The 18,971-nt window shown below is 44.3% G+C and overlaps 1 protein-coding gene across 1 annotated transcript in view; it reads left to right on the top strand.

Annotated features, from left to right (window-relative positions):
- The window catches only part of KCNQ1 (potassium voltage-gated channel subfamily Q member 1), a 1,043,019-nt gene that overhangs the window by 895,375 nt on the left and 128,673 nt on the right, over window positions 1-18,971 (top strand). Inside the window, exon 12 of the mRNA XM_086957849.1 lies at window positions 3,055-3,130. Within this exon, the coding sequence (XP_086813975.1) occupies window positions 3,055-3,130 (76 nt within the window). The remainder of the gene's footprint in view (window positions 1-3,054; window positions 3,131-18,971) is intronic.

Consider the following 18,971-nt stretch of genomic DNA (forward strand, 5'->3'; position numbering starts at 1 on the left):
TTCGTCAGTCGCCGTGATGCCCAATACAGTACAGGTGTCCTGAAGGGAGCGCAGCTGATGCAATTTTCTGTTCCAGCGGAAGATAATACGGAAAGGGTGGCCCCAAGAATATTGAATGTCATGCTCCCGCAAGAAATCAGTCGCAATCTTAAAAGACTTGCGTTTCTGTAGGGTGACCACTGAAAGATCTTGAAAGAGGGCCACCCTATGGCCTCTGAACTCCAAGGAGGGCTTAGTGCGAGCTACCCTTAGAATCCTTTCTTTCAGGGGATAGTCCGGCAGGAAAGCCAGAAGATCGGGGGGAGGCGCCTGGGCTCTACGTCGTGGGCCCACTCTATGTGCCCTATCGATCCTGAGAGTAAAGTCTGCCGGCTCACCCAGGACTTCCCGAAACAGATCTTGCAAGTAGGCGGCCGCCTCCTCCCCTTCTTCTCCGAGCGGAACGCCCCGGACCCTGATGTTGTTCCTCCTGGAACGGTTCTCGAGGTCCTCCACATGGGATTGTAGATCAATCTGCTGGTCTCGGAGCCTAATCACTTCCTGCTGGAGCTGTGTGAGTTCCTCGTCCCGGGCATGTCCCGCTTCTTCCACGGATGAGACCCTTTCTCCTAGGCCATCAACCTCTCTCCGGACCTCTCGTACCTCCCCCACTACTTCCTGCTTGAGAGTCTGTAAGTCATCCCATAGGGAGCTAAAGAGCGACTCAAGGAACGACCTAGTAACTGGTGGCTCCCCTCCGCTCGCCCCCTGTGAACTGCTAGACTGACTGGGGGAGGGCTGTCCACGGTCCTGCCGAGCATTGCTCCTGTTCAGCATCTCCGGCAGGGTGCGGTCACCCTTCCTGTTCCCCCTGTTGCCGGCCATCTTGGGCGCCGAATAAGAGTGTTCAATCCTCACCAGCGATAGTAGCGTTCACAACACCACTTAGCTACCCGCTGTGTGACCGCCCTGACCGAAGAGGCCGCACGTCGCTCCTGTAGTGCAGTCCAACACCCGTTCTCCACCGCTCCATGCTCTCCGGGCGGAGACTCCTGCCCACTCCACCTCAGTGCTAGGCCGGCGGGATGTAGCTTCCAGGTCAAAATGGCGTCCACGCTCCGTAGCACGCTGCCTCTCAAGCAGCCCCCGAGCGGACCCAAAGCCGTACACAACAAGGGAGCCAACAGGTCCCCGCGGCAGTCGCTTCAAAGGCTTCTGAGACTCCTCTGGGCCCGAGTTGCACCACCAGGCACCCACCACTTCCTGTCCGGTTTCAGCGGGTGGGACGATCTCGTGCCCCGAGCCAGGCCGGCAAGGCCTCCGAAATCCTCGGCACCGGTCCCATCCACGGCTGTAAACCGGCCGTTCGTCTTGGCGGGGCCCCAACTTTTCACCGCTCCGGTCGCTTTCGTCCAGCGCCACAGTCAGCGGCTCCGCACTGCAGTAGGGGGCAGACCCGAGCTGGTCCCCTCTCCCCTCTAGGCCGCGCCAGCGGCCTCCGCACAGCGCCTCAGGCTCGAGTTCGCTCACAGGGCGGACCCAACAGCACTTCCGGTCGGGCCGCAGCTTTTGAAGATCGCGGCTCGGCTTCCACAGTCCGCCAAAATTGCCGTCTGGCACGCAGATTTCTCTCCCAGCAAGGTCCACCAGTTCTCCACTGCACCCGCCGTCGCCAGCTAGCGACTATGGGGGGAGATCAGCGATAAATAAGGTGCTCAGGGGCCTGGGCCGGAGGAGCTCGCCGAGGTCGCGTCCTTCTACTCCGCCATCTTGGCCACGCCCACCACCTTAAATTAAAACCCATGAAAACAGACTTCCTGCTGCTCTGTCCCACCAACTGCTCCACACCACGCCCATCATGGTTGAACACTCTCAACCTCGCCTGTCAACGATCCATCATTAAGTATGCCAATCCTTAACAAGAATCCCAACCTCCAGACCCAGATAAAAGCATAGGCTAAAGGAGCACAATTTCAAATTAGACTTGTGTGTGGTATCCAACCTTTACTATGATGATTTTCAACAAGTCATTTTATTACTAGTCCATTTAAGATTAGGCTATGTTATGTCCTGCTGATGGTTATGCCAAAACTACATCTCACTTCCCTGAAACCCGCATTCCACTTTGAAGCTAGATTGGTCTCTGGGACCAGGAAATATAGCTATATCAGAGCAATCTTGGTCTCCCTGGAGTGACTTCCATCGATGCGAGGAGTACTTAAATTGGCCTGCATCATACACAAACCCTACACTCAAAAACTCCAAGCTGCCTTGTAATAAACTAATCATCTCAGGTACTAAAAAGAAATTGCATGGCTCAAACACTTTTCTACTTAAAGTCAGAATCTCCAGAAAAAAACTCTCAAACTGTCCTTCTCATAGATTGCTCCAAACTTTCAAACTCCTTCCCACTTGCCATCAGAACAGATCAAATTTACAAAAGTGAAATTAATATGCTCTCTATAACCTATGTCAAACTTTTTTCAACTAAATTCTTTTAAGACTTGCGTCTTTAAAGATGTCACAGATGTAAGAGGGGTGATGTTAAACTGGGATTTCCCTAATGGGTAATTTCCGAACCATTCTTCTTCATTATATAATTTGCACACCATAACATGCACTCTTGTTTTTGATGAAAACGGTATATATGTTCCTCACTATCCCCTACTGCAACTCACATATAGCATTTCTCCCTTTTAAGTTTGTGAAATGTTTCCTGTCTTTGTTAATGATAATCGTTTTAACCATGAATGCTAATTGTGCGACCTTGTGAAGCGCTCCGACTCCTTTGGGCCATGCCCACGCTATAGAGATTCACCCAAAAACACAAATGTACAAATAGAAAACGTATGCAGTCACCATGTCACCTCCACATCACCGTAAAACCTGGAAAATGCTCCAGTGAAATCCTATGTGCAGACCTGCATGCAGAATAGTAAATCTTTCTTCACCTCCAGACTGTTTCATTCACTTACCCAATGGAAGGAATTGGCAGTTGTTTTATTCAATATATGTCACGTTTCTGGCTAAGGTATATTTTCTGACTGCACTAATTTTCTTCTAATTGTCTACCAGGCTGAAAGAACACCACCGTGCAGCTATTAAAGTGATTCGTCGGATGCAGTATTTTGTGGCAAAAAAGAAATTTCAGGTGAGAATTTCTTGCGTAAAATAAAGGTTTGTGCCTTAAAGTGAAGCCATGTCTCTTTGCCATCAGATCGTTCAAGTCTTGAATACATTTGTTTAAAGTTTGTTTGGGTGGCTGTGAACTCTCATCTAATGGACAGTGCTCTTACATGGAGACTACATTAGTGTGACATTCTGATATTGATCTTGACCGGTATCATGTTGCATGTACCATTGGTGCTTTGGAAGCATGCTAAGTGTTTACAAATCCATGCCACCTTGTTTATTACTGAGGTACGTATGTTATATAAGTAGAATAGTCCTCCCCTGGGTGTTATAAATACTTTTCAAACGTGAGTTAAATCCGAATTTGGATTTGACTAAGGGATTATCTTAGTCACCATAACAGAAGTGGCTATTTACCTGGCTGTCAGCCCAATAGTACATAATATTTGCTATTGACCGGGCAGCTGGCAAAATAGTACATAATCCTTGCTGTTTAACTGGCCATAGTTTAAATAGTAGAGATGATGTACAAGTTATCTTACGGTCATCTAAAAAGTGTGAAGCAGGTCTTTAGTTAGATGGCCAGTATTATATAAAAAAAAAGGGACAACAAGGAATGGTAGGTGGTGGCCATCTTGTAATGGGGATGCAAGGCGTGTGAGGCATTTTAATGTAAGTGCATGTACAAATGTACAATAACTTGTACAAAGGTAAGTGCATGAATTACAGATGAAAAAAGTAAAATCTATTTTGAATAAAAACATTTACATTATTTTAATATTCAGATTTGAAATGCAAAAATCAAACTTATATTTCAGGAGCTTTGGGATATGGCATACAGATATTTTGCTCTGCAGCCTAGGAGTAGTTCACTGTCTAAAGAATAAGTATGGTTTTAAAGCATGTTACATACATGTTTTATTCACTCATGAGAATACATTTTCTTTTTAATATTCATGATCCTTCTTTTCATGATTTTTGAGGGCTTTTTATGGAAGACCTTGTGCTAGCTTTAGGCTTCTTGTTAATGGGGGGTGGTTCTTGCTTACTATTTCAAACCTGGTCAGACAGCAGCAGCAGCAAACAAGGAATGCAGATGAATAGGTGGTATCGGGCCACAGAGGGAGGGATATGTACAGTAGGCAATTTGTGCTTTAGGGCACAGTGTTTTAAGACACGTGCAGTAGGTAAATTGAGTAATGGAGCTTCTGTGGAATGGGGAAGTGAAAGCAGAAGAAATTAAAGTAATGCATCTGAATAATTCACAGGAGGAGATTACTCGGTTGCCAGTGAATAAACACCAAGCAGACTTTGTTTCAGACACAGATGCTCATTGGTCAAATGTCATAAGTGGTCCCTTCAGCCACATTGACATTTTCGTCACCTGCACAATGTATCTTGGGTTTGGTAGTTTTGAGTTTTAACAAAGTTAAGCAGTGTTTTAAGTGAGCAAGGTCCTGCCCCTACTGAGCCCTCATGTCTGTCCTTGACAGTGCTGCTGTCTCAGCAAAAGAAATCTTTAAGCCAAGAAATATCAAAATCTGGGTGACAGGATTGGAGGCTGTACCTTACTAAAGCCATTGGGGAGGGGGTCTGGAGAAGGAAAGAGTATGACTAGTAGGAGCAGGATGATGAGAAATAGGAGAATAAGGATCAGAAGGTCGACCAGACCACAAGGACCAGGACAAAAACAACAGGCCAAGGGAGATCTCATCTACAATGACCAGGGTTATCAATGCCAGGGGGGACCAGGAACACGACAACGTAAAAACAGGACTAGGCATACCTGGACCAGGGTGAGAAAGATCAGGAAGTCCAGGAGGATTTGGAACACGGGGATCGCGACCCAGTGTGCAAGGGCCTGTAGGAACAGAAACACCAGGGGTAAAAGTAACAGAAGGCCAAGGACCATAATGAAAAGGAGGGCCTGGGAGCCCCGACCAGGACAGAGAAAGAAGGGCAACCAGTACCAGGAGTAGCGGACCCAGATAAAAGGCCAAAGAGGATCAGCACCAGGAATCTAATGGAAAGAAGAACCAGAGACTGGAGCCATGACCACAGAGATCAGATCAATGAGAACCAGGAGGCCAGAAGTGAATGGTTCAGTACCAGGAAGACTATAATCAGTAAGGACCTGTTCTAGCAAACCCCGGAGACCTCAGATTGGAAAGACCAGTGGGCATAAAAAGGACCAGGAATTTTAAGCACACTGGGACCATGATCAGAAGGTCCATGAGGGTCTCAGACTCAGAGAATCCTATAAAGAAAAGGAACTTGAGTACGAGGACCAGAATGAGTAGGGTAATGACGAGGTACAACAGGACCAGTAGGATCACTGCCTGGAGGTCCAGGGCACGAGGCTAGGAATAGGATGTACATATACACAAAGAATAGCAGGCCAGAGGATATTTACTGACCAGCGAGGGCAACCTCCCCAAATAATATCACAAAACACACAACGGACCTCGGGTGGGTCAAAAGAGAAAAAGAGGCTGACTAGGAATAAGGCGTCCCTTTAAAGGACGGTTTCCCTCACCCACCGGAGGTGGCAAGCTTCATTATAGGGAATCCTCCTCACACCATGAAGCCTAGTCATGGTGCGGGCTACAACCCCCTCACTTCAAGGGAGGAGCTCAGGGATGTTTTATTTTAGAGGGGTTCTCAATAAGACCCGATCAGAGCTAGCAAAGTGTCGTTAGGGGGGTGCAGTGCTAGTGAAAGTGAATTAAAACTAGCTGCAAGTTTTACCACATACTTTTATTTTGGCTGCCTTGTGCTAGGATTGAAAACAGACAGTAGAACAAAGAGATATGTCAGGAACCATTAGATCCAGTCATACTCAACTAGGTTCGACATGTTTCAGCCTGTGGCCTTGGGAGTGTTGTGGCTTTCTTCAGGATCATGTGTGAGCTACTGCTGTAGTAGTGATATCCAAAACTAGTGAAAAAACAATGATAGATGTTTCGGTAAATCTTATTTGATGCTAAACCAGTGAGCCAGAGGTTGTGGGTTCATGGATTCACTGGTGGTACCTGCAAATGTCGGGTACAGCACTCCAGCTGTCCTTCACACTAGTGAACTAGGTGCGAGGTCTTCCTGTCCACCCGGCAAAGCACGGGCTCTCCACCACTACAGAACAGTTGGAGATGCAAGACAAGGCTGCAATGGACCCAAATAAAGAGAACCAGGACCAAGAGGGTCCATGCCATTGGGTGCAGTAAGGACTATGAGACCAGGTTCAGGGCCAGGAGGACAAGGATTATCCAAACCAGGAAGACAAGAGCAAAGAGGGCAAGGCCTAAGAGGGTCAGGACACAAGATGCCAGGGAGGCTGAGGATGGCAGCCATTAAATAGCACCTAGGCTGTGTCTGATCTGCTGCCAGGAAATTATAATTGAAAGAGAATCACCCAACTCAATTCAGAAACGTCAATAGTGTATCCACATCCCTTGTCTGGAAAAAGAGTATTAAAGTGGACCTGTGAAATGATAAATCCTTAGCTCACAAGAATGGAGGCAACAAAATATCTCTGCTTATTTAGTGTCTTATTTCTTACAATATTTGTAATAAAGTCAATTAATAAAATTCCCTGTGTGTTTCTTTTCTTCTCTGCCTTTGATGCTTAAATTTCTTTTTCTTTAATTTAATTGGAACATTCATTCATATTCCAATGACATTCAGTTCAATTAACTATAGTCCTTTTCCTTTGCTTTTTGCTCCTCGATAGAATGCTTCCTTTAATGGCACAACCGAGGAGGGGCCTTCGAAAGAAAGGACTTTATACTGTCTACCCTATTTAGAGTCAAACCTGGCTGTTGGGGACATGAAAAAATAATTACCCCGTCACCTTGGGAGAAAACTCCCAACATGTGGGACCATTAGCTTTTTTGTTTTTCAAAAACAAACTTTAGCTTTGGGAGTTTTTTTTTTTAAATCGAAGAGATTTTTGTTGGGAGTTGTCTACAGGGTCAGTGGACAACTCTAAATGTGGTAGGCGGAGGTCCCTCAGGATGGCAGAGATATTGAATTCTGCTATTCTGGCGGCGTTACCTTCGTCCTTGATACGCTAATTCAGGCCATCGTTTTTCATCCTTTTGTCATGAGCTTGGAATGAAGCCTCTCTATTATACTTTGTTGGTCACTTCATAAGGAGCCCTATGCAATTGTTTGTATTTTGATAAAATCACCCTAAATTTTATATGGCTTTATGTCACTGGGATACATCATTTCCAGTTCTGGTTTTTGCTTTAACAAATCACTGTGTTCATGTGTTTTAGTCTGACTTGGTTAATTGAACTGAACCAGAATTAAAAATTCCACAATGCACTGATTTAATGCAGAAAAGGTGTTCTGATAACATGCAGCCTTTTTGTAATCCTATATCTGATCGGGGTGCATTCCCATATCTCTGCGAGGAAGAGAGAGTACATAGCTCTAGGAGAGTGAATAGCTTTAACTAGTCTTGTAAAGATTCTAGTCAACTTCATTAATTAGTCACCTCTGCAGGTTACCATAAAGGAGTAGAAGCATATGCGGAGCACAAGACAGCTCCATAAAGTGCCTCCGAAGTCGCTATATCTTGGCATATGCTATAATGGAGTTGTATTCTGTGCCATGCCTGTCAAAATACTTTGGGAACATTCAAACATTCAAAACCTATAAGTTAGTGCCTGCATCTAAGCCAGTTTTACTACTAAGGCCTCATGTGGCAAAATCCCAAGGTTTGTGACCACACAAGTGCTTATCATTGTGTACTAACCCCATTTTGAGTTGAAAATTCTTTTGACTAGTAGAATGACTTTTGCAATTGTTTCCGAATTGCATTTAGGAGGGTTCATGAATTTGGGTTTCTCCCAATTTTTTTCAATTTGGAAAGAAATGGATTGATAGTTTTTTACTGCAATTGATGTTGCAAACCATTGATAAGCTAATAACCACTGAATTAAGGTGGTAACTAATTTGCAGATGGAAAGGGGGTTTTCCGAGGACCCCTTTCCTTTTGAAAATCACGTTTGTAGCCTCAGGGTGGAGAAGTATTCCAATGATTCTTTGAGGGACACAGGCTACTTTGAAAAAAAAATAATAGCTTTTTGCATTTTGAAGTGTAGTCATAGAGATGATGGTTTGTCCATTGCAGGCCACCATCTCTGTGATTATAGACCATCAAATCACAGAGGGTCACAAAGTGGCACCTGCCTAATGAATATTAATTAGGCAGATTGTTCTGCAACCCCTGTGATTCTGTATTATTTTTACTTGACTGCACAGTACATATGTTAGTTTGCAAAATACTATTCCTTTCGCAAAATGTATGTGCAGAATTTGCAACCACTTTTTGTGAGTGAAATAATAATACATCAGGACCTCATTTTCATGAGGAGATGGATGCCAATTGTGTTCACCTCTTGTTTGCAGTTCTACCTGTTGTAAGTACATAATAAAACAAAGTTTAAGCTGCTTAGACATCAGCCCAGTAAATAGTGAAATTACTCTGCTATTTGCCTGGCTACTGACGGCCAAGTTGTGCATACTGTCTATTATTTAGCTATTTGGCCATCAACCAAGTAAATAATGAAGTTTCTTTTTAAGTTACTTGCAAGGCCACCAACAATTCAATAAATCTCTGCCATTCAGCCAGCTGCCGGGTAAATATTGAAATTTCTATGCTACTTGCCAGGCTACTAGTCAAATATTATAAAATGTCTGCTATTAACCTGCAGCCACATTCATTTTTAAGTTTATTTGCACGGCTAATGGCCTAATGCTGTTTTGCCAGCAGCTGGGTCCTGAGTAAAGTTTTTTGTTTGCTTAATGCTCGCCAAATGGTACCAATCCTCTGGTATTTAGACTGTGGCCAGGTAAATAGTGAAGTTTCATTTTTATTTACACAGCTGCTGGCCAAACAGTGCAGAAACTCTACTATTTAGCCGGTGGCCAGGTAAATAGTAAACCTTTCCTGCTATTTGCACGGCCACAATCTGAACGGTGCAAAATCTCCACTCTTTAATCAGCGGCTGGGTAAATAGTGACGTTTTCTGTTATTTGTATGGCGAATGATCAAATAGTGCAGAACTTGTACTATTTAGCCAGCATCAGTTAAATAGTGAAGCTTTTCTGCAATTTGCACGGCCGCCAGCTAAACAGTGCAGAATCTCTACTATTTAACCAGAGACTGATGAAATAGTGAAGTTTACCTGCTTTTTAGAGGGCTGTCAGCTGAATAGTAAATCATTTCTACTATTTAACAAGCGGGCAGGTAAATAGCAGAGAAAATTAACTCTTTACCCGGCGGCCTGGTAAATAACTGCTACCTTAGCCTACTATGATATGTTTCTCACCACTAGTTGAGTAGGGTAATAATAGTCACTGCAAAAGAACATAATACATTTAACTGTGCAAATATTCATGCTTTAATAGAAAATGCAAAACTAATTAGACAGCAATTAACATTAGTCCAAAAAGTTCAATGCAACCTAAAGCAGAGTATGTTGTTAGGTAATGGTTGCATCATTTTATGCTAACTTTCACAGCAGCATTTTGAACTGGTGTCTCTAAGCTTCATAATGGAGTGCGGTGGTTGGTAATATACGGACCTCCAGCTTTAGAGAGTTAACAGACCGTAGCATCTTGTTGTTAACCCGGTAAGACTTATTCCACTCTAAAGTGGTGGTAAATACTGGCTAATTTTTAAAGAAGACTGCATTAAAAAATATATAAGTGCTCAATTAGAGCTGCTCCAATAAGTGTTGGATATCTTAGAGCCTTTTTTGACTTTGGTAGGCATGTTACTCTGCCCAAACGTGGTGCATGCCCCATCCACTGTCTTACAAAGTGCATTATATACAGTGGCACTTGTAATATGATGAATGTGACATCCACATGTTTGAAATGGAGTCCCTCCTTGCCAAAGTATAAATAAGCCCCTAAGTTTGTTTAAAGGAGATCTTGGATAGGCAGCTCTAAAATTAGGATGGATATGAATTGGATTTTGCAATCAATGAATGTTTTTGTAGTTTGAACTAAGCACTCCAAACCTGCTGCATTTAAAATAGATGCAAAAACAATGAAGTGATAAATGGAATGCTTGAATTAATCTCAGCCACTGACATTTGCTCCGGCCGCATTCCAATCCATCGTTTTTTGCCCACCCTGCTACGTTAGTTTGGACCCAGCCATATGCACATCAGGCTAGGCTCTGCTCCTCATAGGAACAGTCCAGCCCGGTCCTCCCTGAAGTAGAATGCAAGCAACCCAGGACCGTTTCACCCTTATTGGGGCTCTTCAGTCAGGTATAGCTTGCTTCCAGTGGCACTATGAGCCCGGGGCCACGACTGGATATACCCAAAGCACTTACAGAGGGGCATAAATTATTTTTATAATACACATTCGGGAGCTTGGGGAATCGACCTGTGCTGTTTGCATTGGTTTAAAAACACATATTGAGGGCTGGGTGCAGAAGTCAAACACCTAAATACAGACCAACGTGATCTAGTCCTCCGCCAGATACTACAGCACACCTGAATGTCCCAGTAACACATGCATGAAGCTCCAGAATGTGTACTATAAATGGATATGCTGTGGCAGAGATTTGCTTCTGGATAGCCATGTGACCTTGCCAGGTTTCATACTCTTGATCCTATTAGTTTCAGCAATTGATCTGGATCCATCTGATCTATTGATATACCCACTACAGATCCCATGTCCTGTCTGAAACCAAGGTCAAACTGTTTAACCAGTACATGCCACAGAATTCAGCCAATAAAGTCTTATGGTCTTGAACACTGCCTAGTTGTGTCTTTCTTGCTACTTCAAAGTATTTGTGCCTCTCCGTACATGCCCCAGCAGAGTAAACGTGTATGCTTTTCCTCTACCATACTTTCTCCTTTACATCCTTGGGGGTGTGCCATGCCACTGACTTTCTAGCAACCTCCCAAAAGATCAACCACGGTAGGAGCTCCTTTCATAGACTTCAAGTGTGGGGTCTAGGGTTGCCGCCTTTCTCTAAGAAAAATACCAACCATGTGTTCATGTTTTAGCATTCTGCAAAGCCACATGATTCAGAAGTAGACCTTCTTATGAAATCGTCTGTTCTGCTTTTGTGTACTTTATTTGTAGATTGAGGGTCATTAGGGCAGCTGTAGAACATATTTTAAATAGTTTTCTTCTTACATCTACAGCTTCAAATATGTACTGATAAGGGGAATAATACAAGCCATTGGTGATTCTTTTTTTCTTGCATTTTTGTACCAACAAGGACATTAAAATATCAATCATGCCAGTATAAAACCAGCTAGGTGGCAACCAGAGTTGGGGGTAGGGTTGGAGAAAATGACAGGGCAATACGTTTCTGGGGTTGCAGTCTGTCTATTATGAAGTACTCTGGTCCTCATTCCAGTCCATTGTTTTGAACCCACTATGTCTCTCTAGACCGGTACAGCTTGAGGTCTGTGTCATAGTGAAAAGACAATCGTCTGAAATGCGGTCTGAGCAATCACCAGTGGCTGAGGTTCAAGCGCCGTTCCATCACCATTTTGTTGCAATATATGCCCTAATTGCGACAGGTATGCTTTTACATGGGCAGTCGCTGTGTTACAGGACTCAAGCTGCACCACCTCACTGATTTGTCTGTGTGAGTCTAGTATAAGTTTTGTACTGGAAGTGTACCTTTTCCTTTTCAAAATACTATGCTTAGGCTCACTTTTAAACTTTTATCACATCTTAGACATTCAGGGGACAGACCTCTTCCCATCTTCCAGATGCCTTCAGGGGAATAATAAAGCCTATGAATTTATTCAAACTGGATTAAGCACAGCCTTGCAGTGGCTAGTTCATGCAAAGCCATCACAGCTTCTCTCCAGTCGTCTTGTTCAATGGGACCAGAATAAGATTCTCATAGAGATTTAAGTGTTTGAAACTAGTTTGGTACATTAGTAGCGGGCATACGGTATGCTTGCATGACTCTTACTTTCTAGATTGTCACAGTCACTTAGGCCTCTAAGGAAATGAATGCAGGAAAAGAGGTTGGGTCTATTTTATGGGCCTCGAGGCCATGGTATGTTGGGAGAAATTTGAAGAATTTGGATTAATATTGTTCTCCCTTAATACTTGACATGACTTCCTTTGCATACATAAACCACCTTGGATATACCGATGTGGTCGCAATGTTTAACTCCTTCGCTGCGGCGGCTATTCCGCCGCAGCGCTAACGGTCGCGGGCTGGCGGGCGCGCGGCTCACCTGCGCTGGTCACAGAACCGTTCCGTCACGGCTCGCGGGTGAGCTGTGCTTGTGACGGAACGGTTCCGTCACGGCCCCGCCCGCTTAATGAAACCCGCCGCGCAGGCGCGGCGGCCGGGCCGTGACGGAACCGTTCCGTCATGAGCACAGCGTGACTGAACGGTTCAGTCAGTAGCGTCGAACGGGTTAAATGCCAATAGACAGGCAGTGTGTTTGGATGCCAGCATATGAGGACCACCCCAGTAACTGGGGATAGAGGTGTAGGTTTGGCCCACCATATAGCATGGACATGATTCCTTACAGGTCCAGCCGGTATGCTTGGTGGTCTTGTAGCCCTAAAGTTATTTGTTAATCACGACGAGCTGGAGTGTACAATGGTATAATAGGAAATCTGCAGTGGAGAATCTCCATTGATAAGTGGGTTGAATGGATTTCTCAAATGCTGCTTGTGTAGAGAGCATTCTTTTTGAAGAACCATTTGGGAATCTGATATTGATAGTTTTGAACTACAGATACTGAGAATCAAACAGCAATCATTTAAAAAATCGCCGCTCTACCAAGAATTGACAGGGGGCATCATTCTTAAATTAATATCTAGCCTAAGCATGAGCATCTGATTTTTATCACTAAATCTAAGTGTTACTTAATGAACATGCAAAATATGTATTTTCTTAAGGTTTCTCATATTACGTGAATCTTTCTTTCGCTGCACCAATGTCTCCTTTATAGTCCCTGGAACCTCTCAGATTAAGTGATTTGTCATGCTTGACGGACTTTTACAACTTCTCTTCTCTGTTGAGTAGCTGTTTTGGAAAAATGGTCAGTTAATCCCTGCTTTCCAAGGAATCTTGTTGGATCAGCAGACTTTGTTTGCTATATTTAAAAAAATGTCAATAGAACAGAGACCAAAATGTGCATCATTGATTTTAGAGATTCCTGGCAACGTTGATACCACATTAAACTTGGAGACAGGTGATAGAGAGGTTTTCCAGTCATATGTTCATATAGTTGTGTTTGCAGAGATCTTAGCTGACTGAGCTTATTCTAAATTCTGGGAAGTATTCAGCAGCTTCAACAACAATGGAGGAGTACCCCCTGTAGGCAAAAGATACAAAGAAGAAATTACTTCTGTATCTAGAGCTTAAGGCTCTGGTTAGCAAAAAGTTGCCCCAACCCTTTACAGGACAGTAGTAGTCCTTAGAGAAGACCCCTCACTCACCAACCTGGTTGGTGACATGCTTCATCATTGTCGTCCCACCCCATAGGCCGAGTGCCCATAGGGTGTGCTGCGACACCTGGTTACAGTGGAGCGGGTTTCTTTGTTTTTTTATATGTGCAAAAGACTGTGAAAAGTGTGTTAAAAAGGGGCCAAGGCTACTCACACCAAGAATTTATTCTTGGTGCTTGGTCCCTATTAAAATATATGTGGCACCAGTGCCTATTTAGGAAGGCTTTGGTGTCTCAAGAAGTGTGCTAGTTCTAAAAATAGCGAAGTGTGCTATGTGAATTTTAAAAGTAGGTCTACATGTTTCAACCATCAGTAAAAAATTCTTTGGTTTTCGTCAGGACCGTGTATCTTGAACGGGGTGGTCCGCACACGCTAAGGTGCGTCCAACCCTCGTTCAAAAACAGACCTCAAATTGTGGTCTGGTGTAAAAATGTGCTTTTTCCTGGGTCAGGAGAAAAACCTGTAAAAGAAAATAAAGAGGGTTGGGTATACGTACTGGGGAGGACAAAACAAGGGTGTACACTTAAAAGATATTGTGCTAGGTGGGTTCACCAGAACTCAGGTGGCAGTAGAAAACCTAAAATATCAGGTCGTACCTGTGGTCTGTCTATGGTACAAGACAGTAGTGCTCAGGCGGTAATTACTGGAGCGTGGATGTGCTAAAAAGGGGAGATTCCAGCATCTAGTTCGAATGCTAGTTGTTGGGACACGTGAAAAGGGTGGGGGGAGGTGAGGGAGAGCAATCGCCACTACTAGTGCGGCGTCACAACACGCCCAGGCATTACTGGAAGTGAGCGGCAACTATAGTCTAGTGCCGCAAAGAAAACTGGTACTTTTGTTGAAAACATGATACACAAAGTTGTTGTATTGCTTACACTTGAAGCGGTAATTAGCGCTTCATGGGCATCGAGTTGACCAAGACGGCAAGTATCCGTCACCTGAATATTGCGAAAAAATGAAAGGCGCGCATCCGATTAAAAGTTCGCCTTTCTTGGATGCAATTAGGTACAAGACGTTTAGTATACGTCTTACGTTTCATCATAGGGCACTTACTTGCGGCTTCTGCTCGTCTGGCGTACAAACCTACTTGGTTGTAACTCGCGGATGCCCCAAGGAGTGTTCAATGTGGTTGCAACGCCGAGAAGTAAACTGTTAGCTACTTCCTTGTTGGGCGTGGTTCCAATCAGAGACTCCCGGTGGACCAATCGGAGCGAAGTTCAGGGGCGGTACCCGCTGACGCTTCGTCTGACGATGCGGTCACATGGGTTTTAGTGTTTTGCAGTTGTCTGGACAACTGCCGCGCGGGCGATGCTCCCGGAGGAGCCGCGTCCCCGAGGAAAAGGCAGACGCCAGGATTTTACATTTGTATAATTGGGAAAACAATATATTGGAGGAATTAGGTATGCAAAAATTAGGCAAATCAGAGGGTGGGCTTAAATAGAGTGTCTCGATGTTATGACTCTGAATCAAGTTGGAAATCTCAGTGCAGGGTGATTGGAATTACCACCCTGTCTACATAAAAATCAGCGTGAAGGGACAGTTAACCCATTACTGTATTCCAAGGAATATTATCGTTAAGGCCGGTCTTATGGGTTGCAAGTCTGTAAACCCACCTTTGTTCCTTTTCGAATAGTATTTCATCAGGGTTATGCCCTACCGACAGAAAATGTTCGGTAAGTCTGGTATTGGCCTTCCTGCACCTGATGGTGCTCCTGTGCTCGCCAATACGTGTTTTAATTTTTCTGCTGGTCATTCCCACGTAGCGTAGGTTACAGGGGCATGTTAGCAAGTACACCACATTTTCACTATTGCAGTTGGTATGACCCCTTATCGTCCAGATTTTATTTGGCTCCAGTTGTAAGGTTTTAGTGTTGTAGGTAAAGGGGCATACGCTGCAATTGCCGCATTTATAGTGTCCTGTCACTTTAGGTAGCCCCCACGTGTTCAGGACTGACTCATTCTCCACCATAGTTGTTTTGGGTCTTGTGTTCACCACTGCGTCTCTGATGCTCCTTGCTCTTCTGTAAGAGAAGAGGGGCTTTTCCCATCTCAGATTGCCAGTGTTGAGGATACCCCAATGTTTTCCTATTATCTTTGTTACATCATTGGAAATTGTGTTATACGTTGTGACACAAGTTAGGAGGGTTTCATCCTCCGTCCTGATTGATTCCTCTAGGAGAGCCGCTCTATGTTGATTGCGGGCTCGTTTCTGACTTTTGTTTAGGATCTTACTCGGGTATCCCCGGTTCTTCAGTTTAGTAGTGAGATCCTGAGCCTGTTGTTTATAATCGTCAAGTTCACTGCAATTTCTGCGCAACCGTAGGTATTGTCCATACGGTAAGTTCTCCCGCAGAGGTCTCGGATGAAAGCTTTCGAAGCGGAGTAGATTATTTTTAGCCGTGGGTTTGTAGTGGGTAGCCGTTGACAACTTTCCATCGGCTTTCGTTATGGTGAGATCCAGGAAGACCAAGGAATTCATGTCCTTCACATAAGTAAATTTCAAATGGTCGTCCTGTGTGTTTATCCAATTGAAGAAGGATGTTAACGTGTCTTCGCTGCCTTTCCAAATGGTCAGCACGTCGTCTATATACCTTCTCCAAAGTAAAATGTTAGCGCTGTAGGGGTTGTGCTGGCTAAGAATGTACTTCTCCTCGAAATCGTGTACATACAGGCCTGCTACACTAGGAGCAAAAGCACTGACCATAGATGTGCCCCCGGTCTGGAGATAGATCTTGTCCTCATACTGGAAATAGTTTCTCTTTAGGGCCAGTCTTGCGCATTCTAAGATGAACTCTCTAGGGGTTCTCGAGGTCCATTCTTCTTTGTCCAGAGCCCTTTTGAGCACTTCCAGAGTGGCATCCTGGGGAATGCTTGTATATAAGCTCTCGATATCAAAACTTACCAAGATGGTGTCATCATCTACGGTAAGTTGGTCCAGGAGTCGTAGTACGCTTTTGGTATCCTGTAAATAGGTGCTTGTTTTTTGTACCATAGTTTTGAAAAATACATCACAAAAACAGGAAAGGGGTTCAAGCAGTGAACCTATCCCTGAGACGATAGGTCTTCCAGGTGGTGGAAAAAAAAGTATTCAGCAGCCTCAAAGGTAATTAATCAAACAGTGGGAGAAAGTCTCATTAAAGAGGAAATAGTAACATACTGCACTGGCGGGCATTATAGTTAGGGGTTAAAATCAGAAGAAATGCAACATGTTATACATAAATGATTACTCAATTAATTCTTGAAGTCAGAATCAATATGAGGTGGTCTAGATGACAAGAAGAAAGAAAAATATTAGTTACAATTAATTCTATCCATAGATTTGCTCTATTTATTTCAGACATTGCTAATCCTAACATTTCCTTCATCAAAAGAAATGAGGACAGTACAAGCTATATGGGGTTAAGAGCACTAACATCCTCATATTACCCTTATTAATTGCTCAAGGAAGGATGGGGTGCTAGTTTGCCCTTATTTAAACTAGTATGCCCCGCCGCTCTGCTTAAGCTTAATGAAGAATGAGATTAAAAAAAGCTTTGATAGACAGTTGCCAGGTAGAATTCACCATAATGGTAACCCACAAAGAACACCTAAATGCAAGATCAAACTTGGTGTGCAAGAACTCGGAGAAGGACCTAATAAAGTGTCTGAGAGAACGAGAATAACCCCTGGTATGATTCTATCATAGGTACTCTTAATCTAAGCATGCAGATTTTTTCATCTTGCAGGTGGGGGACCCAGCCAACCAGAGAGAGGCATATGCCCCCCTCCAACTGGAGGGAGGCATAATATGGGGTGTATCCACCCCAAGGAAAGGACCCATTGGTCCCAACGTTTACTTACCTGTAACGCCCCTTAATCTAGCATTTAGGGGCAACCCTGAACCTTGACTCCTCGTACAGGAATTGAGAAGAAGAAGAGAATAAGAAGGACCGAAGAAGCCGTGCTGAAACTAAGAAGAGGAGGACGCCCACTAACTTGGCCCCAGCCCTACCAGCCTGTCAGCACCTCGAACCTGCTCCAGCGATATCCCGGTGTGTCCAGCAGCCTCACAGGACCTGCCCTGCCTTCTAAACCCAAGACTTTGTCTCCCGTGAGCTCTGCATTTGTTCACCAACAGACTCTGGCTCCAGCCAAAACCTCGAGTCTGCACCACTCTGCCCCCAACACCCACAGCCTGAGTTTGAGTGGTCCAACACTAAGAGGGGGTCTCCCCTACGATCCTGATCTGAGATCTGGTGATCTCTGACCTGCCTTGACTCTTTCTGGAGGACCCCCGTTCTGGGCTGATGCCTAAAGACGCCCCTGCACCCAACGTCCCACTGCCTTGGGTGGCCCAACCGACAGTGTCCCGGCATCCCCAGGCATCTGAAACTTACCTCTCCAACTGGTGGCCACCTCCAGAAGATCTTTGTCCTAGAGCCTAAAGTCTTTGTTGCAACCGGTGAAACTCCCTTGAAAACAACAGGGTACCCGATGCCAAAACAGCACCCTACACCCAGCCGTCCCTGTGGGTGTACTTTGGGAGCTAACTCTGATTCCCCTTTGTCCTGAACCTAACACCAGGAGCTTTGCTCCCACAACCTTGTGGCCTGCTCATGAGCAGCCACCAGCCTGAGGCCCCCTATCCCACATTGGATAACATTGGGCCTTAGCATTATGCACCTGGTCGCCCTAGCGCTTGCGAAGGTGTTTCAAGAGTGCATCCTTGACCCTGGGGGAACTCTGGTCCTAACCCCAGAATACCAACTCCCACAAATAACTTATTACTTTAAACAGATGACTCCATTTCCTTCCATAGGATTGCATTGACTGCTTTTCTTTAAAAAAATTCTGTGTGGAGTTGGTTTTGTTTGAGAACTAGAAAAACTGCAAATATCTAAAAACTGCTTTACTTACCTTTTCTCTAGGAAATGTCCCAGTGTGATATCTAGGCCTATTAAACGGAGTAGAAAAAGTAATCCATAAAGTAATCTAACAGTAATTTCCACTATATTCAAAAGTATTTACATTCCTGTAAGAAAGGCATTTTCATTCAGCTTGATTGTATTGTTCAACTTGCCTTGAAAAGTATCACTTACACTTAACTGTGCCAGGCTTGCTTGGTTCTAGAAAATAATGTAACTAAATAATATTATTACACAAACAAATTGGTTTGAGTTAAGTCTTTGTGTGAGATCATTTGCTGCCTGAGTGTGTACAACAAATGCTTAACACTGCCCTCTGATAAAGCCTTACTGCTCGCCCATACAACCACAAATGGAGGGTAAGGTGCTATCTACTTTTACCTCTGCCTACCTTTTGGAGTTTCACTGGACTCTGTGTACACCATACCTCATTTTGGTATAGTATATACAGAGCCATCTTCCTACACCATTATTTTGCAAATATTTTCAGAA

This window comes from Lissotriton vulgaris, chromosome 2_1 (genome assembly GCF_964263255.1).
Source record: "Lissotriton vulgaris chromosome 2_1, aLisVul1.2, whole genome shotgun sequence".
NCBI classification, from domain to species: Eukaryota; Metazoa; Chordata; class Amphibia; order Caudata; family Salamandridae; genus Lissotriton; species Lissotriton vulgaris.